The sequence below is a fragment of the Vicugna pacos genome, chromosome 25, assembly GCF_048564905.1.
Source record: "Vicugna pacos chromosome 25, VicPac4, whole genome shotgun sequence".
Classification (NCBI taxonomy): domain Eukaryota; kingdom Metazoa; phylum Chordata; class Mammalia; order Artiodactyla; family Camelidae; genus Vicugna; species Vicugna pacos.
This window is the reverse complement of record NC_133011.1, coordinates 23,831,548-23,857,500: the sequence shown is the minus strand read 5'-3', so window position 1 is coordinate 23,857,500 and position 25,953 is coordinate 23,831,548. Positions and strand designations below refer to the sequence as shown.

Here is a 25,953-nt window from a genome sequence, read left to right as displayed (position 1 = left end):
CAAAAGTTTAGAGTCATGACATAGAAGAGCCTCATTTAATAAACTACTTACTGTGTCCTTGACAATATTTAAAGGCTTCTTGTTTCTTCCTTTTTAATATTGAATATTTAGCATATGTTTTTGCCAACATCCAGAAAAAGGTACAAAGTCTGCAACATCTCTTTCTGTGTATATATATAGATATATATGTATGTGTGTGTGTGTGTGTGTGTGTAAGAGAGAGAAGGAGAGAGAGACACAGAGACAGAGATAGAGAAACAGAGAGAGAGAAAGAAAGAGAGAAGGACAGAATCAGAGGGAAGTGTCTCTAGGTTTTCATTCTAACTTGGTGGGAGAAGCATAAAGTTAGAACAGATCTCAAAAAGTCACATAGCTAAGTAGTCATATAATTAATGCAACCACTGGAGACTCATTTTACCAACAAACACAAATGATGTTTAATATTAAGTAACTATATCTAATGTTAACAGAGTAATTTATGCCCAAACTTTGCAAATTCATTCTATTTAATCCTCACGACAACTCTGAGGTAGGTTCTGTTAATGTCCCCATTATATACGAGAGAAGAAATTGAGGCTTAAAGGTTAAGAAAATCGCCCAAGACCCCACAGCTAGTTCATGTGGGAACCCAGATTTAAAACCAGGCTGTCTGGCTCCAGAGTTGCACCCGTAAGCATGAGATGAAGATGTTGCCTCAGTGGAGAGAGATGCAAATTTTTCATCACTAGGTTTTATTTTGGCCCTAGGTTTGTTCAAAGCTCAATATACTAGTTCAATTTGGGTACTGCATTTATCTGATCTAGGGCTCTGCTCACAAGGCCTGTGATGTCATCAGGAACCAATCAGAGCTTCTGATCTGCATACCTTATACTCAGCCTTAACACACTGAGTTGATATAATTCCAGCAAAAAAGGAAAGCAATGAGCTATTTTATTTGGCACGTTACTTTATGCTGGCAGATGTACTCGTCGCACTAGGCATTTTGAAATACTGAAGATCACTCCCAGACACCCATTCATTTATTCATCAGTGGTTGTCTATCAAGCACACAGTATGTCCCAGGTAGGCTGTTGGGATGGGTAAGGCAGATGGGGTACCTACTCTGTTGCTTCCTACAGACTGACCGTAAGGGATGTAGAAAGCTGAGCTCAGAAATGGCCTCTCTAAAATCAACTATGCTTGAACAGCGAGTAGCCAATTTTTTTTTCTTTGAGTAGCCAATTTTTTTCCAGGATGAAATGAGATTCGCCAGCCTTCTCAATCGGGACAGTGTTACAGTTGTCTGGCCCCTCCCTCACTACCTGCTGTGAGTTGCTTGGGATATTTCAGTATATTAAAGAGACAAGAAAGTAAACCCCTTTACAAGAGCTGACCTCAACTAGCATCGCAGTGACTTTCTAAAGCCCAGGCCCCGACGAGACATGGCCGACTCCTCTGTGATGGGAGGCTTCCCCCAGGCTCGTACCTTATCTGTCGGTGGCTTGGGCTCTTGGTCACAGGGCCGCACCATGCAGAGCCGAGTCTGCTTCACCATCTCGCAGTGCAGATTCCTGTTGGTGACCCGGGTGGAAAAACCCATGCCGCAGCTCTTGGAACACGCGCTCCACTCTGTGGTCTGTTCAATGCAGTTGATACTGGAGTCGGAGACTGCAACTCCTAGAGTGGCTTCTGTCCTGTAGGCTACAGGATATATTAAATAAAGACAGCACTGTTGAGTAAAACGTGGTGATGCGAAAGTGGTCCTTTCAACCATCCTTAGAACGAGGGTCTCACCCAATTCGGTACCTACTAAATTCAGGTGCCCTCAGGGGACAGAACTGGATCTCTGTATTTATTTATAAACCCCATAGCAGGTAGCTCGATGCCTGGCACATGGCTGGCCTCCAAGAAATCTTTGTGGAATGACTGTCCAACTTGTTCTTAAGAAGCTTAGGAGAACTTGCTTTTCAGAAGCTTAGTGGTTTTAAGACTATAGCACAGAATAGCATCAACAACCATTCTGTAAACTGTAATGTTTTCAATATGCAATTCTGTACAGGAGAAGGGTCATGAGGAAATTTTAACTGGATGAGTAAGTAGAACCAACTCAAAATCGTGCTGAAAGCAAGACTCTGCCTTGGGGAGGTGGGACTAGTTGTTTGGGTTCTAGGATATAGTCACCGAGACTTGATGACAAAAAGTTCTGTCTCAACACTTAACACGCATGGCTTGGGGCACATCTCCTCTCCTACCTGGCAGTTTTCCTATCTGTAAGTCAGGGCTGATCATTTCTGACCTCAGAAGACCTGTAAAGTTCTGCATACTGCCAGCATAAATAATCTGGCTTGATTAATGGCTTCTAAAATAATCTCTACTGGACCTTGAGTCTTTGTTTTTCAAAAAAAACAATTTCTTTTACAAGATAAAACAAAGGAAAAGCAAAACAAAGATCCTGAAGTGTCACTTGATCCTTCCTGCAGCACCTGGAAAGGTACCATTTCTCTGTGACACATGTCCAGGGGTAAGCGGCATTCTTCAGGGAGGCTGATCTTGGGAGTGCATGCATTGTGTACAGAATCCAGAAAAGAAAGAGTGATTTTTTTCACTTTTATTTTTGCAATGTTAATAGGGGTCTTGTGGGATCGACTGAAATATAAATGGTAGCCGTGCAATAAGACAAAATCAGCCCTATGGCTGTTTGATCTCAGTGGGCAAGCTGGACTCCACAACTGACTGGCCAGAAACTGAAGCCGGTTCTCAATGCAAATCCAAAAGAGCACACATGCCTTCTGCCTGCATTTATCTTGGGCTGTGATCGTTTTCAGGTATCCTGAGTTTCTCACCTGGAAGGGTCTGGAGGTCTCCCAAGGTCCCTGTCTCATTTGAATCACAGATCCACTTTTCACAGCACTCCCCGGGCACTTTAACTTTTCTTGGAGCTGGGCAGTCAGGCTGGGGCAGTAGCAGGTCCTCTTCACAGCGGGGCACACAGCCAACCTGCCCATCTTGGCAGGCGCACTGGTATTTGCAGCTTGGCTGGAAGGTCTCTCCACTTTGGTAGATGACTCCATCAAACACACAGTTGTCTCCTTCTACCGCTAGGATATTGAGGAAGCCAGGCAGACAGGGAAGGGGAGAGAGAAAAACAAGAACACGATGCATTGGTGAAGCTGTATAAGATTCACTGCAGTGTTCCAAGCCCCAGATCATCCTTTTCTAGTTGAGGGCATCTGGATGCTGGTTCATCTCCAGGAGAGAGATGTCCTCATGGAGGCCTCCCAGAGCAAGAAGAAACCCTCAGGAGCACCCAGTCCTGCCACTCATTTTATGGATGTGGAAAGAGGGGCACAGCCATGAAGTGACACTGCCAAGGCCCCCAGCTGCTGTTCCCAACGATAAAGTCATTTTGCAAGAAACTTTGATTCTCCTACTCCAGTAGCTCAGAATTAAAAAGAAAAACAGTGCACCTCACAGTCTCCAAATAGGTTAACTGGTCAAACTGGGAAGAGCATTAAGATTCCTTGGCATCCCAGCACAATAAATTATCACTAGTTTAGATGAGAAACTAAAAGACTATTCCAAGCCCTCTTATCCAGGGAGGCTGGGACAGCCTCCAACTCAATGGGGCACCACGCGGAAAATTGATCCCCAATTGATTACGTTTCACCAGCCTGGACTGGCCGGTTGCCTGCATTTTTATTTCCCTCGCAATCCAGACAGGAGTTACAGAGTCGTCTCAGGAGAGCAGGGGATGCTTTGGCTCCAACAGGACAATTGCAGGTGTGAAAACAAACCTGGCCGGCTCCAGTCAAGGGAACTGTGACCGTGTGAGTAAGCTCAGACTTCCATTACCCCCAAGCAGCCCCTGGAAATGTCCAAAGGAAATGATTTCACTGGCCCTTAACTCTGTTCTGCTCCCCGTCTATCTAGATTCTTCTCCAGGGACGCAAGTGATGAATGCTTCTCACCTCCGCGGGCAGGCTTCCTTTCTGGCTGCTGGCACTCCCCAGAGCCCACGAGTCCCCAGACCATGCCTGGCACACAGCGCACGATAAACTAACACCCACTGCGTCGCTGTTAATATTTGCGCATCACCCTTTAGGGGTGAAGAGGGGAAGGAAAAGAGCAGGCAGCTCCCGAGCCGAGGGACAAGAGGTCAAGCGGCGGAGGGGGCAGGATTACCCATGCAGATGCCAGTTTGGGCGCTGGGGTCCGCTCTGCGGTCGCAGAAGAGGCCGCGGCTCTCCTCGCAGGGCAGCATCACCGAGCAGCTCTCGCCGCGCTGGCGGGCGCACACCAGGCAGCAGGAGCAGTCGTCCAGCACCGCTCTCACCCCGGGGGCGCAGGCCGGCGGCTTCTTGGGGCACGGGGCCGGGCACGTGGAAGGGCAGCGTTGAGTCGCAGCCACCTGAGGGGGGGAGGGGGCGGGACCAGAAGCAGAAACCTCTTAGCAGGGACCATCGAAGGCAGAGAGACACGGGATCCAGCTGGGGCCGCCCGGAAAGGCCGAGTAACCAGGGACACCTTACGGGTGCGCTACTCACCTGTCCCACGAGCTGCAGGAGCAGGAAAGCCAGGCAGAGGCACTGCTTGGGCAGACCGAGACTCACGCTCTGCGCACTCTGCATGTTCAGGCTTTTTCCAGCCGCTTTCGCAAAAGAAAAAAAAGAGAGAGAGACTTTCCAGGAGGGAGATTGGCTCCGCTCGCCTGGCTCCAGGTCGGGCTGGCCTCTCCCCCAGCGCCACCGCGCAGGTTTTATAGCGCGCTCCTGGGACGCGCACAAGCCGGTTGGCTGCAGCTCAGGCGGGAGGCGGGGGATCGGCGGGGTGGGGAATGGAACGAGCCCGGGGTTGCCATGGCAATTGGCCGCGGGTGCTGCTCTCCTTAGGGCGCGGCCCCGGGGCCTGCGTGTGCCTGTGTGTGGCGACTGGCTTTTCCCAGAGCGCCGGGAGGGGCTGGGTGGAGGCCCCGAGGCCAGGACCCAGGGCTTGCTGAGCGCGTGGGAAGGAAACGCCCGTTTCCTCCTGGAAGCTGTTGCGTCTTCCCGCAGGACCAAGACACCGCCACTCCCCAGCCCCAGCACGCTTCTCCGCCCTGGCCGTTCCAAGCCGGGTTGCAAACGTGAGGCTCCCCGAAAGGGGTGCCTGATGTTTGGGACCATCTGTGAGGGGGCTGGCGAGAGGCCCAGGGGTTTAGTCATAAAGGAAGCACATGCAAGTTTGTCACGGTTTAGGGCACTCTTTGAATGTGTTGAGAGTAGGGGGAGGAGAGGGGAGGGAGGAAAGAAGAAACCGAGGAGGGAGAAGGTAGTGGGGCGGGGGTGGGGGGCAGGAGGGCGGTGGCACAGAAAACGTAAGAAGTCTTTATGTCAGGATGGGGGATGCTATTGGCCAAATGGCAAAATTCTTTTGATTCTCATCATTCCAAGCCTTGCTGGTTCTTAAACCCCCAGTTCTGCAGGTTTGGTAGAAATACAAGTAAAACATAGTGAAATGAAAACATAAGAGCCTGAAGTAAATAAAAACTTTCTTCCTGGTAGAGAGAAACCTTGCAATACCTGTTGTGTCCTGTCTCCTGTAAAACAGCACAGAATGCAAGAGCCTGTGAGAGCTTATAAGCAGGTTCAGCTCAGACATTGTCAAAACCTCAGCGAATTAAGGGAGGCACTTGCTTTACTTAGGCGACATTCTCCCATTTGGCATCTACTTTCAAAAAATGGCTGCTGTGACACACTTCATCTCTCATGAGAAGGAGAGCAGTTTGACTGCTCCAAAGGTAACACTGCTTGATGGTTTTTGGTTTTTTTAAAATGTCTTCCCTGTATTTCAACTTTGCTGCTGCCTCCTTCAAGGGTAGCTGTGTCAGAAAGACACTTTTCCAAAAAATTATCCAGGCCTGTGATGTAACTCTAGGCTTTAAGAGGAAACACATTTCCTCTACGTCATCCGTCTCCAGCATGAAGGAGCTCAAAGGCAGCCTGTGTAAGGGGCCAGGTCTGCCCCTGCAACGCCTGCCTCCCCAAGATGAAGTCATTCCAAGCCCCTACTAATTCTGCTTTCTTTGAAATAAAGCAGACTGAACAGTAAAGCTAGCTGAGAGATTGAACGATTAATTCGTGGCACATCTAGGACACTCAACACTCTCTTCAGGCTGACGGGCTTCGTGGGCCCTCTGGCCTAGGGGTGCTTCTCCCTGGCTGCACCTCAGAATCAACCAGGATGTATTTTTGAAAAATATAGATTCTTGGCCCCCACCCTCAAGGCACTTGGTCGGATTTTTCTGGGGAAGATTCTTGGTAGACAGCATGTCGAGGCCCTCGGAAGTGGGACCTAGCTTTGGGAAACCTTGTTATGGAACCGCCAGGAGCACAACTATCGGGGAGGCAAGAATATTGGCCAAGTGTTCAGAGTGTGAGTTGAGAAGACCAGGAGAAACCGGCAGCATTGAGGCTGGGCTGATTCTTCTTGGAAAGGTGGAGGATGAGAGGAGACATGTAACTAACTTCAAGACAAGGAAGAAAATGTCACGTTACGGCTAATGTGAGCAGCCACTCAGGTCTCTTGATGGTTGCAAGTGATAGAAACTAAACTGGAGCTAGTTTCAGAAAGAGGACTTTAATGGATGGATGCTGGGGTGTTTCACATAATAATGGCGTGGGAACGGTGCTACTACACCCCAGAGGCAAGTAGGATCAGGGCCTCGGGCTCACAGGGCTCCCCGTCTCTGTCTTGTTGCTTCTCTGTGTATCAGCTTTTCAGTCTGTCCCACCACCGGCCAGCTTCTTCCATATAAGAGAGATGTCATCCTTAAGGTCTCCCTAACAGCTCACTTGACAACCTTGTCACCACGGAAGGAATGTCCACTCTGTCATGTACTATAGATGCTCCTGGATAAGGATCACCACACTGAAACAACTGGACAAAGAAAGTGAAGCCATCTGACGACAATCTTGTCAAGTCTTGCTTTGCCACCTCTCGGACACGATCTTTCCACCACGGAAACCTTGTCATGAAACAATCAGGAGCCCAGTTAACCGGGAGGCAAGAACCTGCCATGCTGGGACAGAGTTCATCCTCTCTGCAGGCCTGGCATCCCTTGCTTTTCTCCTGTTTCTCTCAATTCATTGAATAATAATGACGTGCCTATTTCGATGTCTCCCTCTTCTGCCTGGGAGCCCTTGAGGAAAGGAGCACGTCATAGTCCCCAAAATACCCTCAGGTCCTACTTCAGGGAGGGACAAGTGATCAGTTGTTCTTGGACCTTTTGAGACACCGCAACCTCACCTGAAGTCTTGTCACTTGTCTCTGCTTTGCATAAGATGAGGTAAGAAAGAGCTGGAGGCTGTTTGTTCCTCTGCAGCAGGAGAGGCTAAGTTGGTCCCATCAGCCATCACTTGTCTGCCTCCGACAGGCACCTTCTTTCCCTTAGTCTTTCCCGGCACTAGGCGTCTAAGGCTGGCACACAGGCTGGTGATCGTCTCCTGTTTGAAATACACCATGTGTCAGTTGGGGTCTCTGGGGACGTCAGGGGACGCTGTCATAGAGACTCTCCATGAGTTGCTTGGTCTCTGCTGCCAACCGAGATGGTGACCTCACCGGGTTATAAGGTGGAAGTACTGATTGACTCACTTTCTTTCTTTTATTCTCTCTCTCTTTCTCTCCTTCCTTTCCCTTACTCCAGATGTGGCAGCAGAGCCTCACTTCTCCCTCTCTGAGTCAGACAATTGATTTATATTCTTATTCCTTATCAGTCAATGCTACTACATTTAGAGAATACAGTTAGAGGACTTCCTATATTATAAAGGCAAACTTTTTACAAAGGCTTCCATTGTTGTTATTTTTCTTTTTCATTGTTATGAAAGATATAAAATATATTGGCACTGACTTCTATAGCAGGCAAGAGAAATATAAAGCACAGAACCCCACCTTAAACATGAAACCAGTAAAAAGCAGTGACGGTGATGTTATCACCTCCAGGACAACTCCATCTCTCCCCTTTCCTCGGTGAGTACCTTCTCTGTAAGCTCAGGCGTTCACCGTGTCTTCATTCAGCCACAGGTCAGCCAAGCCACACATACTTAGGTCTCATAATGTGCCTCATAAATCAGCCTCACAGCTCCTTAATAATTTCGTTGCTCTTTTCTGAACTTCCTTCATCTGTCCCTTTTCTGGGGCCCGGGGAGTTGGTAGAACACAAGGTAATTCTGATTGTATGTTAGTCAGGCCAGCCCTACATGGTGTCCAGTTATATGGCTAATTTCAAACATACCCTCTTGCTTTTCTGACAGGTCTCTTGACTTCTTGCTTTTCCAGAAAAAAAAAAAATGAGGGGCAGAGACGAAGCAGTGATGGGCAGTGAAACGTTAAATATTTAATGTTTAGTGTTATTCCCTTTGGAAACATCTTATTGCCCACATTTTAAAAATTTTGTTTTTAGTGCATTTCTTAAAAAAAAATCTAGGAGGTTAAGTAAAAAAGCTTAATTTCAAGCTCAAAATTCTCTAGAAATGTGAGAAATAAGTTCATTTCTCCCACTGCTAAATGACCTCTTTCTAGGGAAATGGTCTTTTTGGGAATCAAATAATTATTTTAAAAGATTTTTGAACAGGAATGGAATCTATCAAGTTTATATACATACCACATTCCCAGCTCCCCGCCTCCTCCCGGCCCCGCCCTGAGGTACCAGCAGCACCCTTCCCTGCACCCAGCTGAGGAAAGTGGCCACAGCAATTCTTTGTATGTGTCTTGTCTTTGTATGTGGCTTGTGACAGCTGGGTGGGATGGAACCAGTTCTGCTTCACGGACTCACGTCCTTTAGATCAGGAATTAGTGTCAGAAACAAAGGCACGTACATAGGACTGGATAACAGATTAGCCTAGCCTCCCAAGTGTGTTCCGTACTGTTTGACGGTGGACCAAACACGTAAATGCTGGTGGCCAAGTGAACAAGGAAAAGCGAAGTAGTATCATCTGAACAGGCAAAGCTCTCAGTAACTTCAAATGATTGTCCCTGGAGAAAGGAAAATATTTAGATTCTTTTTTGGGTGAGTCGCTATTCCCAAATGCTATCTCAGGATATGAAAAAAAAAATGTACACAGCCTTTCCCACCCAATCTCTGAAATCTTAGCAACAGAACTTTTAGGAGAGACACGACCACAGAGCTGTGTTGCGTTTGACAATGTGAATGCTCAGAATATCCCATTCATTAATTGATAATTATTTCATACTTCAAGGCATGAATCAAAGATGAATGAGATGTTCTGCCTTTTTAAGGATTTTTTAACCAAGAGGGAAAAATGAAGTAAAACATAACTACCACGGAGGGCAGAATGTGGTAATCCTGTACATAAACATAGGCAAAGTCACATAGCAGCATAAAGGAGGAGGCAATTAATGTCTTTGCGGTGAGAACGTGGGTGTAGTGGAGGCTGGAGAGGGAGTGAGTGTTGGAAAAAATTTTAATTCCATGTTCATTGTTTGTCTTTTTACTAAACCATGTTGCTTTGAAGACTAAATGACATCAAGTTGGATAAAGCATGGATAAAATTTTGAATCCTGGATATATGATTCGAACAGAGACAGTGGAACAAAGGCATAAGGATGGGAAAATTCAGGACTTGTTCAGGAATCGATCTGAAAGGAAGGTAATGGGAAATAAATTTGGAAAAGTGGACCACAGCTGCCAACTCTTGGAAGAATACAAATGTCAAAAAATTTTGTTTAATCTATTTATCTATCTATCTATCTATCTATCTATCTATCTATCTATCTATCTATCTATCTATCTATCCATCCATCCATCTATCTATCTCTATCATTTATCTACCTATCAGCAAGGAACTGCATGGATGGGGCTATATGTAGGAACATTATTCTTTAAGAATTTACACTTGATTACAAGAGGAGGTGACTGAATGTCAATGCAGTGAAGACCTTTTTGTGGCAGTTCAAGGACAGATAATGAGGACTTGAACTAGCAGAGTGGCAACGGGAATGGAAAGAGGAGTTTGGAGGTAAGAAATAATCTGCCTGCAGTGGAGCTCTGGCTGTCTGTGGAAGGTCAGGGTAATGATGGTATATGTATGATGCCAGGTTTTGAAGCTAGATAACTAAGGAGCTTATGATAGCATTGTGGTGGGAGCCAAATAACTTCTGTGATGAAACACCTCTCCCAACAGACTACCTGGGTTCAGATCCTTAGATCTTAGACTACCTGGCCAATCTGTGGCTCAGTGTCTTTCTCTGTCTATAAGGTAGGAGTGATAATAATTGTTCTTTCTTTCTAGGATTATTGCTAGGCTACATAAGATGATATATGGAAAGCCCTGCAGCCCTTCTCAACAGGATTCTGTGAGAAAATTCAGCCCTAACACCCCGAGGCATCCATTTCAATGAATTAACTGTTCTTTTCTGCATCTTGAATGGTATTAGCATGTAACACACAGTATGGGGGAATCATGGGGCATCTCAGAAAGAAGTTGGGGGAGGCTTATTATAAGGTTTGGGTTTAAGTTAGTTGGTTTTAAGGACAATTCAAGGAAACTGGGTTCTGTCCTGGGCTGGGTGCTGTTGGGAAGCAAAGGTAATTCTGTGATTGGTTATCTTAATAATCTTTATTGCGGAGGCAGAATGAACAAAGCCCAGACAGAATTGTTTTTGGAGAAGAAATAATAGTTTCTCATGTTAGCTGGGTCGGGGAAGCTCGGTCATTTGAAGGTTGCACAGTGTCTTTATTTTTATTTCCATCACTCATGATTAGAAACTAGTCTTGTCACAGAGAGTTTTCATCAAATGCAGATACTCTATGAAATTCACCGCAGAGAAAACTCACAATCTAGTCGGTAGCAACAGTTGTCAGTAGTCATGGCTGGTTTTTGTTTTTGTTTTTTCAATTGTATCCTGTGAGTAGCTTTGATTTTTTTCTTTGAGATTAGTAGAAGGAGAATTACCAAAGCGATGGTTTGCATGATTTATGATTTTGGATACAAATTTCCAGTTTGCTTTCTGGGAGTGGTGTATGGTAATGGGATAAATATTGGACAATTTCCAGAAAACCAGTACCTCGAGTCACTGGGGTGATTGTTAGAGAGTGACCTACACCTTCAGTGCTTTTAGTGGTTGCACCTACCTAGCTCTCTGTCATTTGGTTTTACTGCTGAATTGGCTGGTCACACGAGGAGGGGTCATTCATATTTCTCCCTTCCCACACCCCCTTCCCTTCTTCCCCCAGTAGCAAACCTCTTTTCCTCTTGTTGCTTGGGTTCCATCATTCCCACCAACATCGGGGCTCACTTTTTTTCTTGTCACCCATTCCTGGCCATTTTGTCCTCCTCATGTCACTGATTATGACTTGTGATAGTTCTTTCCTGTAAGTCATCTTTCCCCAGGTTAAATGGACAACAAGATGTCAGTAATCAAACTTCTTCTCTTTTCCACCATCATTTAGGACTCTCCAATGTGGAGCTGAACTTTCAGAAGAATCCCTTCTTGCTGCTGCCAGCCTGTGTGTGCCAGGTCATCTGTAACCAACTAGAACAGTGGCTCACAAATATTTTTGACCATGACACTCAGTAAGAAACACTGAAATGTTACATCATGAGCAAATATGCATAAATTCATGTTCATATTTATACATCTATATGTACATGCCAGCCCGCACATGTATATAAATACATATCACACACATATAATTGTATGATTGAAACAAAAGTTTCACAAAGTAAATATCTTTACCACATGCCTTGTGTTTGGATATTTGCTCTTCTCGTCTCTTTCATTAAAAAAAAATGCTTGTCATAACCCCCTAAATTAATGATTTCGCTTCTTAGTAATAGAGGAGTGAGTGTCTCCATGGTTAGTGGTTGGTGAGTGGTGACATATAGTAAGTCTATTCCTGTATTCCATTTTCTCCATCTTAGAATTTCTTACTTTTTCTTGTCCCAAGAAATTTCCACTTGTTTGGCACAACTCAGCCCTGAGTCCAAGTATTCATTGCTCACCTCCAGACGCCTAAGTGAAAGCATTAAATTCAGAATCTGTGATAAATCCAGCCATAGCCATAAATTCAGCTTGATCTAAGATGATATTTTCTTCCTCCTTGATTGAGTACCATCAGCATTTATTCTCTTAAATATGGTCCCATATTTTTGCCCAAAGCTTGGCAATTATTTTACTAATTGTAAATCAATACCTTACTCTTCTGCATTTGACTTTTTCTGAGGAATGGGAGGTTAGAGCAGGAGGAGAAATGGACACCCTGGGCAAGGTTAGAATCTCAGGTCAGAGAGGAGGCCTGCCTTTATGTAAGAGAGAGAAAAAAAAACTTTATCAGACAAGGAAGGAGGAGTTCCTTCAGTTGCTAAGGTGGTTTTCAGAGGAGCCTGTAGCTCCTAAGCTCCTGGGTCTTCCCATTTCCAATTTCACTTACAGGCATCCAGCCCTTTCCTTTTCTCCAGGATACTGCCAAGCCTCCAATATTGATGCCACTGACAAAAAAAAAATTGGACTTCGTTTGTGTTATCTCAGTCTTGTGGCTAAAAATGGTGAGATTTAGCTCTATTAAGAGGTTGCCCCTTTTATCCTCTGTTACCCCTTCAATACTACACAAAGTGGGAACTTTGCCCCCCCAGTGAATAGAAAGGTTCAATATTGAAACTGACAAATACCTTTTATCTATATACCATGACAATTTTTCTAGTTTGCCATTTACCTTGAAATTTAATTTTGGTGATTTTTGGTGGACAGAATTTTTAAAACTTAAGTCAACAAATGCATAGATATTCCCTTTATGGTTTTTCATTCAGGTAGTTATTTTAATTACTTAAAAAATATTTAAAACTTTCAACTGAAAATCTTATGGCTTTTCAAAGCTAATTTTTATGAAGTAAAACTGTACTTAGTCTGAAAATGTCAGCAAGTGCTTTCAGTAATATACTTGAATATGTAGCTTAAAATGCTATTTCCTGATTTTTCACATTTTCATATTATCCATTGACTTTCTTCTCTGGAAGATGAGGGTTTAGCTTTCTCACATCACAACCACACATATTTCTATACTTTTCTCTCCCCACAGATATTCTTTGACCCCATTTTTCCAATTTTTATCACAATTTATATTTAAATAAATACTGTTTAGATTGTTTATATTAGTTACCATTGACATGGTACTAAAACTACATTTCCTTTCTTATATAACTTAGTTTTTTCTGGTGTTGCTAACTGCCTTTTCCTCTTTTATTTTTTTTAATACTCTTTAGTGATTAAGCTTCAAATTTTATGATCAAATTATAATATTCCTTAAAAAAATGGCCAAAAGTTCCCCGTCTCCTTTTCTTTCCTCTTGGCTACATCTTACCTGGGGCCTGCAACCTCTTACTCTAAATTGGAGGGTTACTTTGCTAACCTACCTATTGGTTGTACCAAGACCTCCCTGCATCTGGGAACTCCTGTTGCTGCATTGCTGTAGTGGATCTTGTATTTTGTAAACACCAGGCTTTACTTTTTCTTAGTTTATTCCCTTATTTTAGTTTACCCCTTATAGTTCTGCCTTTTCCAGACTCTCTCTTTCAGTATGCATTTCTTATAAAGATGCACACGAAGTGTGTGATCACTCATATATTAAAATGTCCTTATTTTATTTTTTATTCTTGATTGGTAATTTCACTAGACATATGAGTCTACATCTGTACTTTGAAGCCATTTCTCAATTGTCTTCCAGCTTCCAGTGTTGATCTTGAGAAATTTACTGACATTTTGATTCCTAACTTTCGTATGTGATATAGTTTACCTTCTTTCTCCGAAAGTTTTTTGAAAATTGTCTTTAACCTCAAGTTGCTAAAATTTCACCATGAATTTCTTGCCTACCTACTTCATCTATTATCTATCTATCTATCATCTAACTACCTTGCTCCTTTTGATGTACCTTGGGCAATTGGTACACCTTCAATTTAGGAATTTTGGGGGTTATTATTTGATCATTTCTTTCCCTCATCTTCTCTGTTCTCTTCTTCTGGAATCTTTTAAGCTGAACATAAAATCTCCTCGACTAGTGATCCAATTTTATAACTACGTTCCAGCCTATTTTTTCATCTCAGTATTTTTGTTCTACTTTCCAGAAAGTCTGTACCTTGACTTCATATACTAAATCTTTTATTAAATTTTTTAAAAGTCAGTTTTATTGAGGTATCATTTCTATAAAGTAAAAGTTGCCCTTTTTAGTGAATAGTTTCACACCTTTTGACAAAAGTTATGTAATCATTGCTGCAGTCAAGATATGGAGCAGTTTTATCACACTTAAAAGTCTTTCATGCTCCTTTATAGTCAGCCTCTTCTCCACTTTCAGCTTCTGAAAACTGAAATCTGAACTCTTGAACTCTCATCCGTTTTGTGTCCCTATAGTTTTATTTTTTCGCAGAATATCATATAAACAGTTTCCTTTTCAAAATCTTCAGGTAGCTGCCTCTTGTATTTTGTACAAAACTTTTAGTCACACTCAGTGGGGGAGATAGGCTGATTGGCTTTCTCCATGTTGGCTGTTTTTTTTGTTTTTTGTTTTTTTCCCTTTCTTCGTTTATTGAAATGATCATATAGATTTTCTTCTTTAATCTGTTGACATGGTGACTTATATTGACTGATTTTCAAATGTTGAATCAGCCTTGCATTTGGAGATACAGGTCATCTGGTCATGATATATTTCACTTTTTTGGATTCAATTTGCCTGTTTTTGTTGGGGATTTTCACAAATGTATTCATGAGAAATATTGGACTGTATTCTTCCTATTTCTAGTTTAATTATTTTTATGGTTTTGGTATCAGGATAACCTGACCTCAGAAAATGGGTTGGGAAGAACTTGTGTCGAATTATTATTTCTTCCGTAAATGTTCAGTAGCACTCACCAGTGACGCCACCTGGGGCTTGGAGTTTTCTTTGTGGGAAGATTTTAAACTACAAATTCAATTTTTCAAATTAGATGTGGGGATACTTGGGTTATTTATTTCTCCTTCAGTGAGCTTTGGTAGTTTGCTTCTTTCAAGGAACTTACCTATTTCATCTAAGTTGTTGAATTTGGGGACACAAAGTTGTTCATAAATTCTCTTACTATCCTTCTAACTTCTCCAGAATTTGTAGAACTGTCTCCTCTTTCATTTCTGTTATAGGTAAGTTGTTTCTGCCCTCTTTATTGATCACTCTGACTAGAAGTTTATCAATTTTATTGGTGTTTTCAAAAAGTAGTTTTTGGATTCACTGAGTTTCTCTCTCTCATTTTTTTTTTCTGTTTTCAATTCTATTGATTTCTGTTCTTTATTATTCTTTCCAACTTCTTGCTTTGGGTTTAACTTGCTCTTCAATTTCTAGTTTCTTAAGGTTTTTATCTGAGACCTTTCTTGTTTTCTAAAATAAGCATTTAATGCTATGTGTTTTCCTCTAAGCACTGGTTTAGATGAATCCCATACATTTTGATTGGTTGTGTTTTTATTTTTATTCAATTCGAAATATCTTTAAAATTTTTCTTTTGACTCCTACTTTGACCTATGAGTTATTGAGAAATATACTGTTTAATTCTGAAATGTTTGGGGATTTTCCAGAGAGCTTTCTGTTATTTCTTTGTAGTTCAGTTCTGTTTTGGTCACAAAATTGGTAAGGTTTGAGTTTTATCCCTCAGAATATGAGCTATTTTGGTGAATGTTTTGTGTTCGCTGGGAAAAAAAGAAGTGTTTACTTGTTTTAAAAATGGAAATAATTATTGAACTGCCTCAAGGGAGTTTTATGAGGATTAAATGAGGTAATACTTACAAGTGTTTAGGAGAGTCTGGCTTGTGGGAAGCACTCAAAAAAATAAAGTTAACTACTTTTATTGTTGTATTTGTTTTATTCTCCACCCAAAACACAATATTATTTAATTTCTTTTTTTAATCCCTTTTGCAAGGTCAACATTTTCCTCATAAAAACGGCTTTTGGCTTGTTAAATTTGTTTAAAGTATTTTGTTGTGGCTACTATTTTGACAATATTTCTAACACATTATTTGTTCCATATTTGGCATGATTTTACTAAAATGTATCATTAGTTCTAATTTCTTTCATACATTTAATTATCTTGTAGTTTTAGTCAGATAATTAGACTAGCTGCAAATACTAATTAATTGTATCTGATATTTTTTGGACATTTTATTTCTCATTTCTCTTTCTTGTTTTATTGCATTGCTCCAAACTTCTAAAATAATGTTAATTATTGGGATAACAGCAGATGTCCTTGTCTCCTTCCTGACTTTTTTGGTAATTCCTCTAGCATTTTACCAATAAAAGTCCTGTTAGCTATCAGTTTGAAGAAAACTTTTAAAATCAATAATGTTTATTAAGTTTCACTGAATACATTTTTGACATTTTATTATGCAGAGTTTTTATTAAATTATTTATATTGTATTTTATACGAATAAATTTCTTAATATGAAATCATCCTGGTGTTTTCAGAAAAGGCTGAGTTGGTTATGGTGTAAATTGCTGGGTTAATTTGTTAGTTTTATTTATGATTTGTGTGTTTATATACATAAATAAAATGAGTTTATGGTTTTTTTCTTTTTAATCTTTGTTAGGATTTGATGTTAGTTTATAAAAATGAGTTAAAAACTCTCCTCCCTTGTATTGGAAAAGTTTATCTCTTTTTTTCTTTTTTTATTGAGGTATAGTTGATTTATAGTGTTTCAGGTGTACAGCAAAGTGACTCAGTTACACACACACACACACATATATATATTCTTTTTCAGATTCTTTTCCATTATAAGTTATTATAAGCTATTGAACATAGGTCCCGTGTTATAGCTATTTTATATGTAGTAGTGTGTATCTGTTAATCCCAAACTCCTAATTTATCCCTCCCACCATCCCTTTTCCTCACAGGTAACCATAAGTTTGTTTTCTATGTCTGTGAGTCTGCTTCTGTTTTGTAAATAAGTTCCTATGTATCATATTTGAGATTCCACATATAAATGGTATCATATGTTATTTGTTTTCCTTTGTCTGACTTACTTCACTTACTATATGATAATCCCTAGGTCCATCCATGTTGCTGCAAATGGCATTATTTCACTCTCTTTTTAATGGCTGAATAATATTCCATTGTGTGTGTGTGTGTGACTATAAAGGAGCATGAAAGACTTTTAAGTGTGATAAAACTGCTCCATATCTTGACTGCAGCAATGATTACATAACTTTTGTCAAAAGGTGTGAAACTATTCACTAAAAAGGGCAACTTTTACTTTATAGAAATGATACCTCAATAAACCTGACTTTTAAAAAATTTAATAAAAGATTTAGTATATGAAGTCAAGGTACAGACTTTCTGGAAAGTAGAACAAATCTATATGATCATTTCAATAAACGAAGAAAGGGAAAAAAACAAAAAACAAAAAAAACAGCCAACATGGAGAAAGCCAATCACCCCACATCTTTATCTAATTGAAAATTGAAAATCAGTCAATATAAGTCACCATGTCAACAGATTAAAGAAGAAAATCTATATGATCATTTCAATAAACGAAGAAAGGGAAAAAAACAAAAAACAAAAAAAACAGCCAACATGGAGAAAGCCAATCACCCCACATCTTTATCTAATCATCTGTTGATAGTCACTTAGGTTACTTCCATGTTGGAAGAGTTTATTTTGCCTGGGAATCATCTGTTTCTCCAAAGTTTGAAAGGGAACACTGTAATTTTGTAAATGTTTTCTAGAATTCAAGAAAATTTATTTTCCATGATTATAATATAGTACATATGTATATGTATTTAATCAACATTATTAAAATGATAATTAACATTGTACTTATATTATTAAACTCTTTCAGATCAATTATAAATTCATATCTATATATTTCTATATAACATATTTCCTACTGTATCCTTATGTAATTTTCCTTTTCTATTTTGTCTGATATAAACATTTCAACTCCCACTTAAGTTTTCTTCTTGTTTTTCTGATGTATCTTTGATGATTCACTGAATTTTAAACTTCTGTTGTTTTTTTTTCATTTTTTAAAACTATAGTATATATGATTAACAACGAAATTTCCTGTGTTCTTTTGTATTTAAAATAGCACAGAGTAATGATATTAGAGTTAATTATTTTCATTGATTCAATATTTTAATAGGTGAGATTCATACATTTATGTTTATTGTCAAAACTGACAAGATTTTTTCTTGTCTCTCTTATCTTGTTTTGTGTTCTATAATATTTGTGCTATCTTGCTTTATTCTTCTTTTTCTTGTTTCTCTTTGTTTGTTATAACCTCAGCTTTTTCCTGAAGTGATTTAGGGGGTAGATAACTCACTTTTATTAGTCATTATCTTGAAATGAAAATGCCTATTTTATATTAATTATGTAGCTAATTCCCCTAATAAGATTGGGAATATATCTTTTTTTAGTTACGTTTTGTTTATTGACATTTTTATATTACACACTTTTATTATAAGAGTAAATTATGACATTTGCATTAAGCTATGATCATAAAATAACTATTTACACATTGTCTTTGATGATAGGTTTAATGTGACTTTTAACTCTTTTATACCTTGATTTCCCTCTTTTTGCATTTTTCACTTCTATTGATGTCTTAGTTTTCCAGGAGCGATAAGTGAGTTGTCTACTTGCTAAGAAACTTTGCAAGTGAAGATGTCCTTTACAGCTGAAGAGCAACTTGACTGGACACAGAATTCCTGCGTAACAAAATTTTCAGTTTCGATAATAACTTATATTTAAGGTAGAGCTGTTGCAGGTGCTAACAGTAAATTGACCCATGTCATTCTTCTGTGAGAGAACTCTTACCATTGTCCCCCTTCTGAAGAGGGTATAACTGAAGGACAGAAAGCTTAAGTAACTTGCAGAAGGTGAAACATGTGGTAAGTAGTGGAGTCAGGATTTGAACCCGGACAATTTTGTTTCAAAGTCTATACTCATAACCACTACTCTGCCAGAGTTGACTAGAAGGTCATTTGTAGATTATTCTCTCTTAGATATTTTTAGATGTTAATTCATTGTCTCTTGGCTTTGAAAGCAGATACTACTGAGACAAGTCATATTTTTCTTCACTGGAAGGTAAATTATTTTTTCTTCAGTAGGCCTGGATGCAATATCAAACTATTGGTCTCTATGCTTTATATTTTTAAACAACTTTTCTGTCTATTCAGACTTACTTCATCTCTGTAAACTTTTCTTCTACTATTTCATTTATTTTATTCTTTCTTCAGTATTGTCTCCTTATGAGATTCCTTTACATGTAAGTAGTGTATTGATCTGTACTTGATTCACGCCTTTATTTAACAAACATCTATCAATGTTTTTTTTACCATGTTCCAGATAATGAGAATACAGTGATGATGAAAACATGGCCACTAGCCTATTAATCTTACAGTTTAATTATGGGGAGTCAGATTTTTAAAAAATAAAAACAATTATAATTGTGTTATTTAATGCAAGATCTGAAAGATGAGTAGACTTAGCCAGTAGGAAAAGTGAAAACGTGTGTCAGGCAGAGGGAGCAGAATGATAAAGGCTCCAGGCGGGGCACACTTGGTGAGTTCTAGGGTCTGCTAAAGGACGATGAACAATGGGAAAGCTATTGTAAAACGAGGCTGTCCATATAGTTAGGAACTAGATAACATGTGTCTGTTCAGTCTGTGTTAAGCTTTTGCTTTTTAACAAAGGGAAGCCATGAAAAGCTTAAAAAATGAAATGATCTACAAATGATCCAACTAGAAAGTTGACTGGATGGAACAAGAGAGCATGCAGGGAGACAGTCAGAAGGCCATTGCAGTTGTCCAGCTAAGAGATGGTGATGGCTTGGACCAGAATCTGACAGTGGAGTTGGGGAGAAAGGAAAAAGTTTCAGGAACAGTTACAAAGTAAATTCTTTTTATTTGTGATTTTTAGTAGAAGTGGCAGAAAGCAACCCAAACTAGCATGACAAGCCTAATTATAAGATTACAGGGATGCCTCCAAGGAAATGAAGGCATATAGCTGAAATTTAGAAAGAGCCTCAAACTGAGAAGTGAAAAATCTTAGGAAACACATTCAGTAACTTGTTTTTCTTTCTCATCTCTGTTTCTAAATTTTCACCACCTTCTTCTCTGTCCATGCATCCTGGCTCAATCTATCCCATGTACTTCGGGCAGAAGGTGGCCACAGCACCTCATTCACATTTCTGCATCTCCTCCATTCCGATGAAGGCATGCAAAACTGAATGTTCAATTCTTTAGTTTCAATTCTAATTTCTCAAGATCATGAACCAGATTGGTCCAATTCGAGTCTTTTCAAGCGGACTCAAGAGGAAGTTTTATGGTAAAAGTAAGATTCTGAGGACCCACCACTTTAGATGGGGCAAGGGTTAGGCTTAGGAGTATATGTGAGAAATTCCTGTCTAATAATTTTTATTTTCTTGTAAAGAGGTAGATGAGGTCGATTGCTGAGAGGAAGGGAAGGTAGTAGAGTCAAAGATTTGAGGAGACTGCTAAGGTTTGAAATTACAATGGCCGAAAGAGAAACTGAGCTCTAGAAAGACTTAGTATGACCTGAATGGCTCTCCCATTGAGAGCCCAGCTGGGATTTTTAACCTTCAATTTATGGTGTTACTAATCTGCAAGTTGACAGAGGAACAGTGAGTTTAGGTGTTAGATGATACAATGATGGACTACGCATATTAAGGATGAGAGGGTATGTGAAGAGAGGAGACTTACGGGTAGAGGGAAAGTAGCAAGAACAGCATGTATAAAGGCCCTGAGGCAGGAGAGGTTTGGTGGGTTAAGGTGCCATGAGAAGCTTAGATTGAGCACACTGTTTGCAGGCTGGAGCCACAGTTGGTTTTTCTTCCTTACAACAGTGTCTCCAGTGCTCACCCCAATAGTTACTTATAGTAAATGCTCAATAAATATTTGTTGAATGAATCTAGCCTTATCTGTGTTCTATCTAGCAATTTCCCTCCAAATTTTCTGTCCTCTAGATGGCACCCTTCCATAGTTTACAGAAGTGATGCAGGCTTTCATCCTTTTTTTTTTTTTAATTGGAAAAATTACTTAAATATTCTGGTCTGCAACGTCCTCACCTGTAAAATATGATATACTCTATAGGTAGTTATGAGGTTTCAATTGAACAAAACATGTAAAGCCCTCAGCTTTGACTTAGTAGCCAATCAATGCCTGTTACCCAATATAATTATTCATTTTATTGTTGTTATGGGTATTATTGCAACTTGTGAGATTACCTGTATTCCTGTTATTGTCCTGCCCAGAAATCTTTCAGTCTGTACTGGACATCTATAATTTGGAGGACTCCAAATACCCTTTTCCCATTTTAGTTGTATCCTGAGCTCTCCTTTGAGGTACCAGCCCTTCTTAATTCTGAGCCCATGCATTTTGAGTGGGGTGTCTACTCCTAGTTACAGAGTAGCAAGCCTGGAGGCTTATGTCAATACTTGTATTTCATCCCCCTGATCATTGGGAGTCCGCAAGTCCCGCGAGAGCTAATGAAATGTACAATAATTTGGGGCTTTTGTCTCTTCTCTATGGAAACTATTAGAGACCATCACTTTTCACCACAATAATAGGAGATGAGGTTGTGAAGTCTGTATCTATGGAAACCAGTAATGCTATCAGGAGGGCTTCAAGGGGAGACTGAGGATCAAGCAGGGCAGAATGGAGAGAGGCTTAATAAAGTTCTGGGTGATATTTTTTGAGCCTCTGGACCTATCCTGCTTTAAACTATTTCTTATCTTTTGTATTATGTGAGCTGACACATTTCACTTTTTGGTTTAAACTAGTTTAAGATTTTGTTACTTGGATTATACAATCTTAGCTTATACACAATTTTCATTGAAAATGCTGTTTTTCCACCTTATGTTAAATATATATTGACAGAAATAGAATTAATTTCACAATAATTTTACCTAGAAATTCCACCAGTGTAATAATCAGTGAATGCTATGTCATTAGGTAGGACTTATATTAAAATTTTTTCCAGTGTTAATCAAACTCTGGGATAAGATGGCCTTTTGGAAATTAGTGACACTTTTAACAATTATGCTGTGGTTCGCATGGGCTATCACTGGGTAAATGATATTTCTAAATACAAATTAGTTTTTATTCTATGGCTTGTTTCACTTTTTAATGTAAACCAAGAGCATTAGTGAAATCTATTATTATCCACTTATTATAAATCTGAGTTCAACTTTTTGCTATTTAATATCTGTTATTTAATTTCTACCTTTCTATTATATCCAAATTTTGAAAGATTATGGTTTTTATTATTCACAGAGGGAACATTTGTAGTGGAAGGAATTTTGGAATCAGAACTGGGTTCCAATCTCAGCTCTGCTACTTGCTTGCTCAGTGAACTTGGATTAGTCATTTAACTCTGAACCTTAATTTCTTTCCAAATTGGAGATGATTAGAAACTTCCAGAGAGAGAGAGCAATGTAGTGAGGAATACCGAGACAGAATATGTAAAACCTTAGTGCACATTCAGACATCTAAAGGCTTATGACAAGTACTATTTTCCTTTTCTCAGTGACTGCCTTTAGATTTGTCTCCACATGTTTTCTTAAGAAGGCACACCTCGCAGGTATATTGTTCTTTGAGTTAAAATATTAAATGTTTTTCTCTGTGTACTAATTTCTAAACGCTCAGTGAGAGAAGGCTGTAATGGGTATTTACATTAGATCTTGTTCAAGGCTAGTTTGATGTCAGGTTTAGGAATTACTTGAAGTAGCATATCTATGGGTGATGTTAGGGACACCCATATTCTTAGCACACTATCCATGTAGAATTATGGGGAGCTCAGAAAGCCATGGAACCCCTCACCTATTGTAATGCCCATACATCAGTTTTTTCTGTATAGTCTTCCAGTTCCACTGGAAAATTTCGGCTTTGTGTTTTTTCATTTATTTTAAAACTTTACGTTATTTTGTGTTGCTAAGAAAAAAAAAATCTGTACAATCATGCTGCTAATGGTGACCATTAACAAGCGCTGAGAGGGAAGTAGCTGCCCCTTTATTTCATTCTTATTGTTGAAACATTCTCAACACTTGGATCCCAAGTCTGAAGAGTTTTGTTCTGCACAGTAGTTTTTGTATCAGTGTCTTGAGTGGTTTTCACGGGAAATAAATTTTGCTTTCCCCTGGATCTCAGTTCTAACTTTGACAACCAGAAATTATTTAAAAATCTCCCAATTACCTACTCTGCCCAGTGGCCTGATGGTCATGACCTCTTCGTGCCAGGATCCCTCCTCCATTCCCAGCTGGAGAGTGAGCTGGAGGAGCTAAGGAACCGTCTTAAACAGAGGGGCAAACATATCCAAGTTTGAATTTGTCTGAATGCTGATGTAATTACATGAATGACTTAGCTATCCTTCCTTATTATTTAACTGGAGTTCTGGAGGGAGAAATAAGCTCCTGCAAGTTAGTGAAGACAGAAATCGGAGAACAAGACACTACTGCCTGAGATGTGTCTTTATACGTAATGACAGGTACAATTTGCGAGTCAAGACGGCGTGATGGTTAGAAGCGTGGGCTCTGTGCTGCCTGAGTTGGAGCCCAGATCCACCACTTAGTGAGTGCGTGGTGTTGGGACGGGAGCCCTCCTACGTGTGTCTGTGAAATGGAGATAAAAACAGGACCTACCTCACAGATTCTTGGGCAGAGAGGTAAAGGTGAATGAAATAAATGCCATTAGAATAGGGTCCAGACTACTGGAAATGCTCAAAAAACGTTAGGTTCCATTATTACTATTGTGTTCCTGGGTATTTAATTTAACAATATTCTGAACAGAAATTTCTTGTCAATAAAGCAGTTCAAAATATGCTGACTAAATACAAGTAAACATAATTTTAGGATTCCAGCAAATTGAATCACATAGAAATCAGTGAGAAGATATTTTATATTAATTTACATTTATTGAAACGATGATTGTTGGGTCTCACGTAAATTTCTCCAGAAAGCTTTACTTCAGGAATTTCTTCCTTAAGCACAGAAGAAAGAGCGCTTTACAAACAGAGCCTCAAGGAGAAAAGGGACAAAGTCATTTTGACTTCCAAGCAGTGCGTCTATTATTCTCCTGTAAACTGAATCCCATACCCGGCTTGAATCATTCCAGCTCTCCCCTTAACTCCTTCCTTAACTGAAATTGTTGAAAGAATCATCTCCCCTTGAGGTTACAATTTATTATGGGCAGTTTTCTTCCAGACCCAAGCTAGTATCTCAGTGTTTCCCTTTTCACTGCTCCTCTGCAGCTGTGCCTGTAGAAGCCATCGGAAAACCCAGGACAACTGACACCCAACAAGCCCATTCTGTCGTTCCTGCTGGATGCTTCAAAGCATCCTGCAGTGCTTGCTTTTCCTTCCTCCTTGAAACTCTTCTCTTCCCTTGGCTTCCTTATTCCTATTTTTTCCCTACATCTCTGCGCACTTCTTAATCTTCGCAGATTCTGCTTTTTGTAGCAATTTTGTTAATTACTATATTCCTTAGGATTTGTATCTCCAACATCTCACTGTTAGACTCTCCTTGGTTGACTTGATCCAAGCCAATAATTTCAGGAACCACCTAAATTCTCCCAATTTATATTTCTCAATTTATGTCTCTGTTGTTTGTATTTCTGTCTCTTAGATACCATGGTGCTCCATAAATATCTCAAGGTCACTGTGACCTCAGTGAACACTCAGTATTTGTCTCCCCACTCCAAAGCTGCTTTCAACTAATTCTTATTTAGATGAATGATTCTACCATCTTCATGCTCGTCTAAGTCAGAAACCTTGAAAGTACACTGGATTGTTTTCTGTAAATTTTCCAGTATTTCCCATTGGTGCCCAAGGTCAATTGAATCTGACTTTTAAATTACTTAACTCTATCCTTTTCTTTACATCAAAAGTCTTACTTAGTTTTGCATTTTTTAAAAATTTTTTGCTTATGTTATTACAGCCCCTACATTGTAGGGCCAGAAAAGACTGTAAAGACAGCTGAAAAGCACTGGAATCTCAGAGAAAGAGAAACCTACAGAAGTGGAACCTTTAATGTAAAGTGGGAATATATTTCCTCTCTCCTGGTAAGTGGTACCCAAAGATGGCCATTCTCCCACTCTAGAAACCTCAAAAATGTCCCTGTTCTCCCATCCCAGAATGTTCACCTTGATTCCTCACTGCCCATAGCTTCATTCAAAGCTGACCATTCACTTTTTTGAGAGGTGTAGTTAATATTGGATCTTTCACAATCTACTGGACATTTATTATTTTTAAATAAATGTTGTTGATTCACATTTCAAAATTATAGACACTGTCACCTATGATCTGGACTATTCCAATAACTTTCTAACTTGACTTTCTATCACTAGCATTTTTTTTTCCCAGTTCAAACTTCTCCCCCATGTCGCCAGCAGTTACCTACCTAAAAACTGAATTAAGTCTGTCAGTTCTTCCTTCTGCTGGCTTTCAGTGGTCCCAAGCACAAAGCTCAACAGCCTCTGCCTGTCATCCAGACCTTTTCCAAGCTGGTTCCATCTTCCCATCATAACTACATTCCTTGCCACTTCCCTTTCTGCATCCTATGCCCCTGTTACTTCTTGTTACTCCTCAAATAAGCTAGTCCTTCCTTCATGTGTTGTTGCCTGTGATGGTTCCTTTACAAGGAAGCCCATCTCCCTTTGTCCACCTAGCAATTTTCTCCCGTGCTCCCGTTCACCCAGGCAGCTACCCTTTTCTCCAACATCCTCACAACCCTCATGACCCTGTCTGTTATACCTTTGGGTATTTTAATAACTCCTTCTTGTGAGCACCTGGAAGGCATGGATTTGGGTTTAGGTGTCTCAGAATCCCCAGAGCTTCTGATCCAGTGGGTACGTAGTTTTCTCTAGTCAAGAGTTATTAAGTGAATAATCAAATGCTATGATGACTGTCTATTTTCAATTATGTGCATGTTTTAATATATAGATCTTTAAAGTAACAATCT

The 25,953-nt window shown here is 40.0% G+C and overlaps 1 protein-coding gene across 1 annotated transcript in view; it reads right to left on the bottom strand.

The window, feature by feature from the left end:
- The window catches only part of CCN3 (cellular communication network factor 3), a 6,461-nt gene extending 1,711 nt beyond the window's left edge, over positions 1-4,750 (bottom strand). Inside the window, exons 1-4 of the mRNA XM_006211431.4 lie at positions 4,524-4,750; positions 4,162-4,387; positions 2,823-3,077; positions 1,466-1,680 (exon numbers count right to left, since the gene is read on the bottom strand). Of these exons, the coding sequence (XP_006211493.1) occupies positions 1,466-1,680; positions 2,823-3,077; positions 4,162-4,387; positions 4,524-4,607 (780 nt within the window). The 5' untranslated portion in view covers positions 4,608-4,750. The remainder of the gene's footprint in view (positions 1-1,465; positions 1,681-2,822; positions 3,078-4,161; positions 4,388-4,523) is intronic.
- Positions 4,751-25,953: the final 21,203 nt, after the last annotated feature.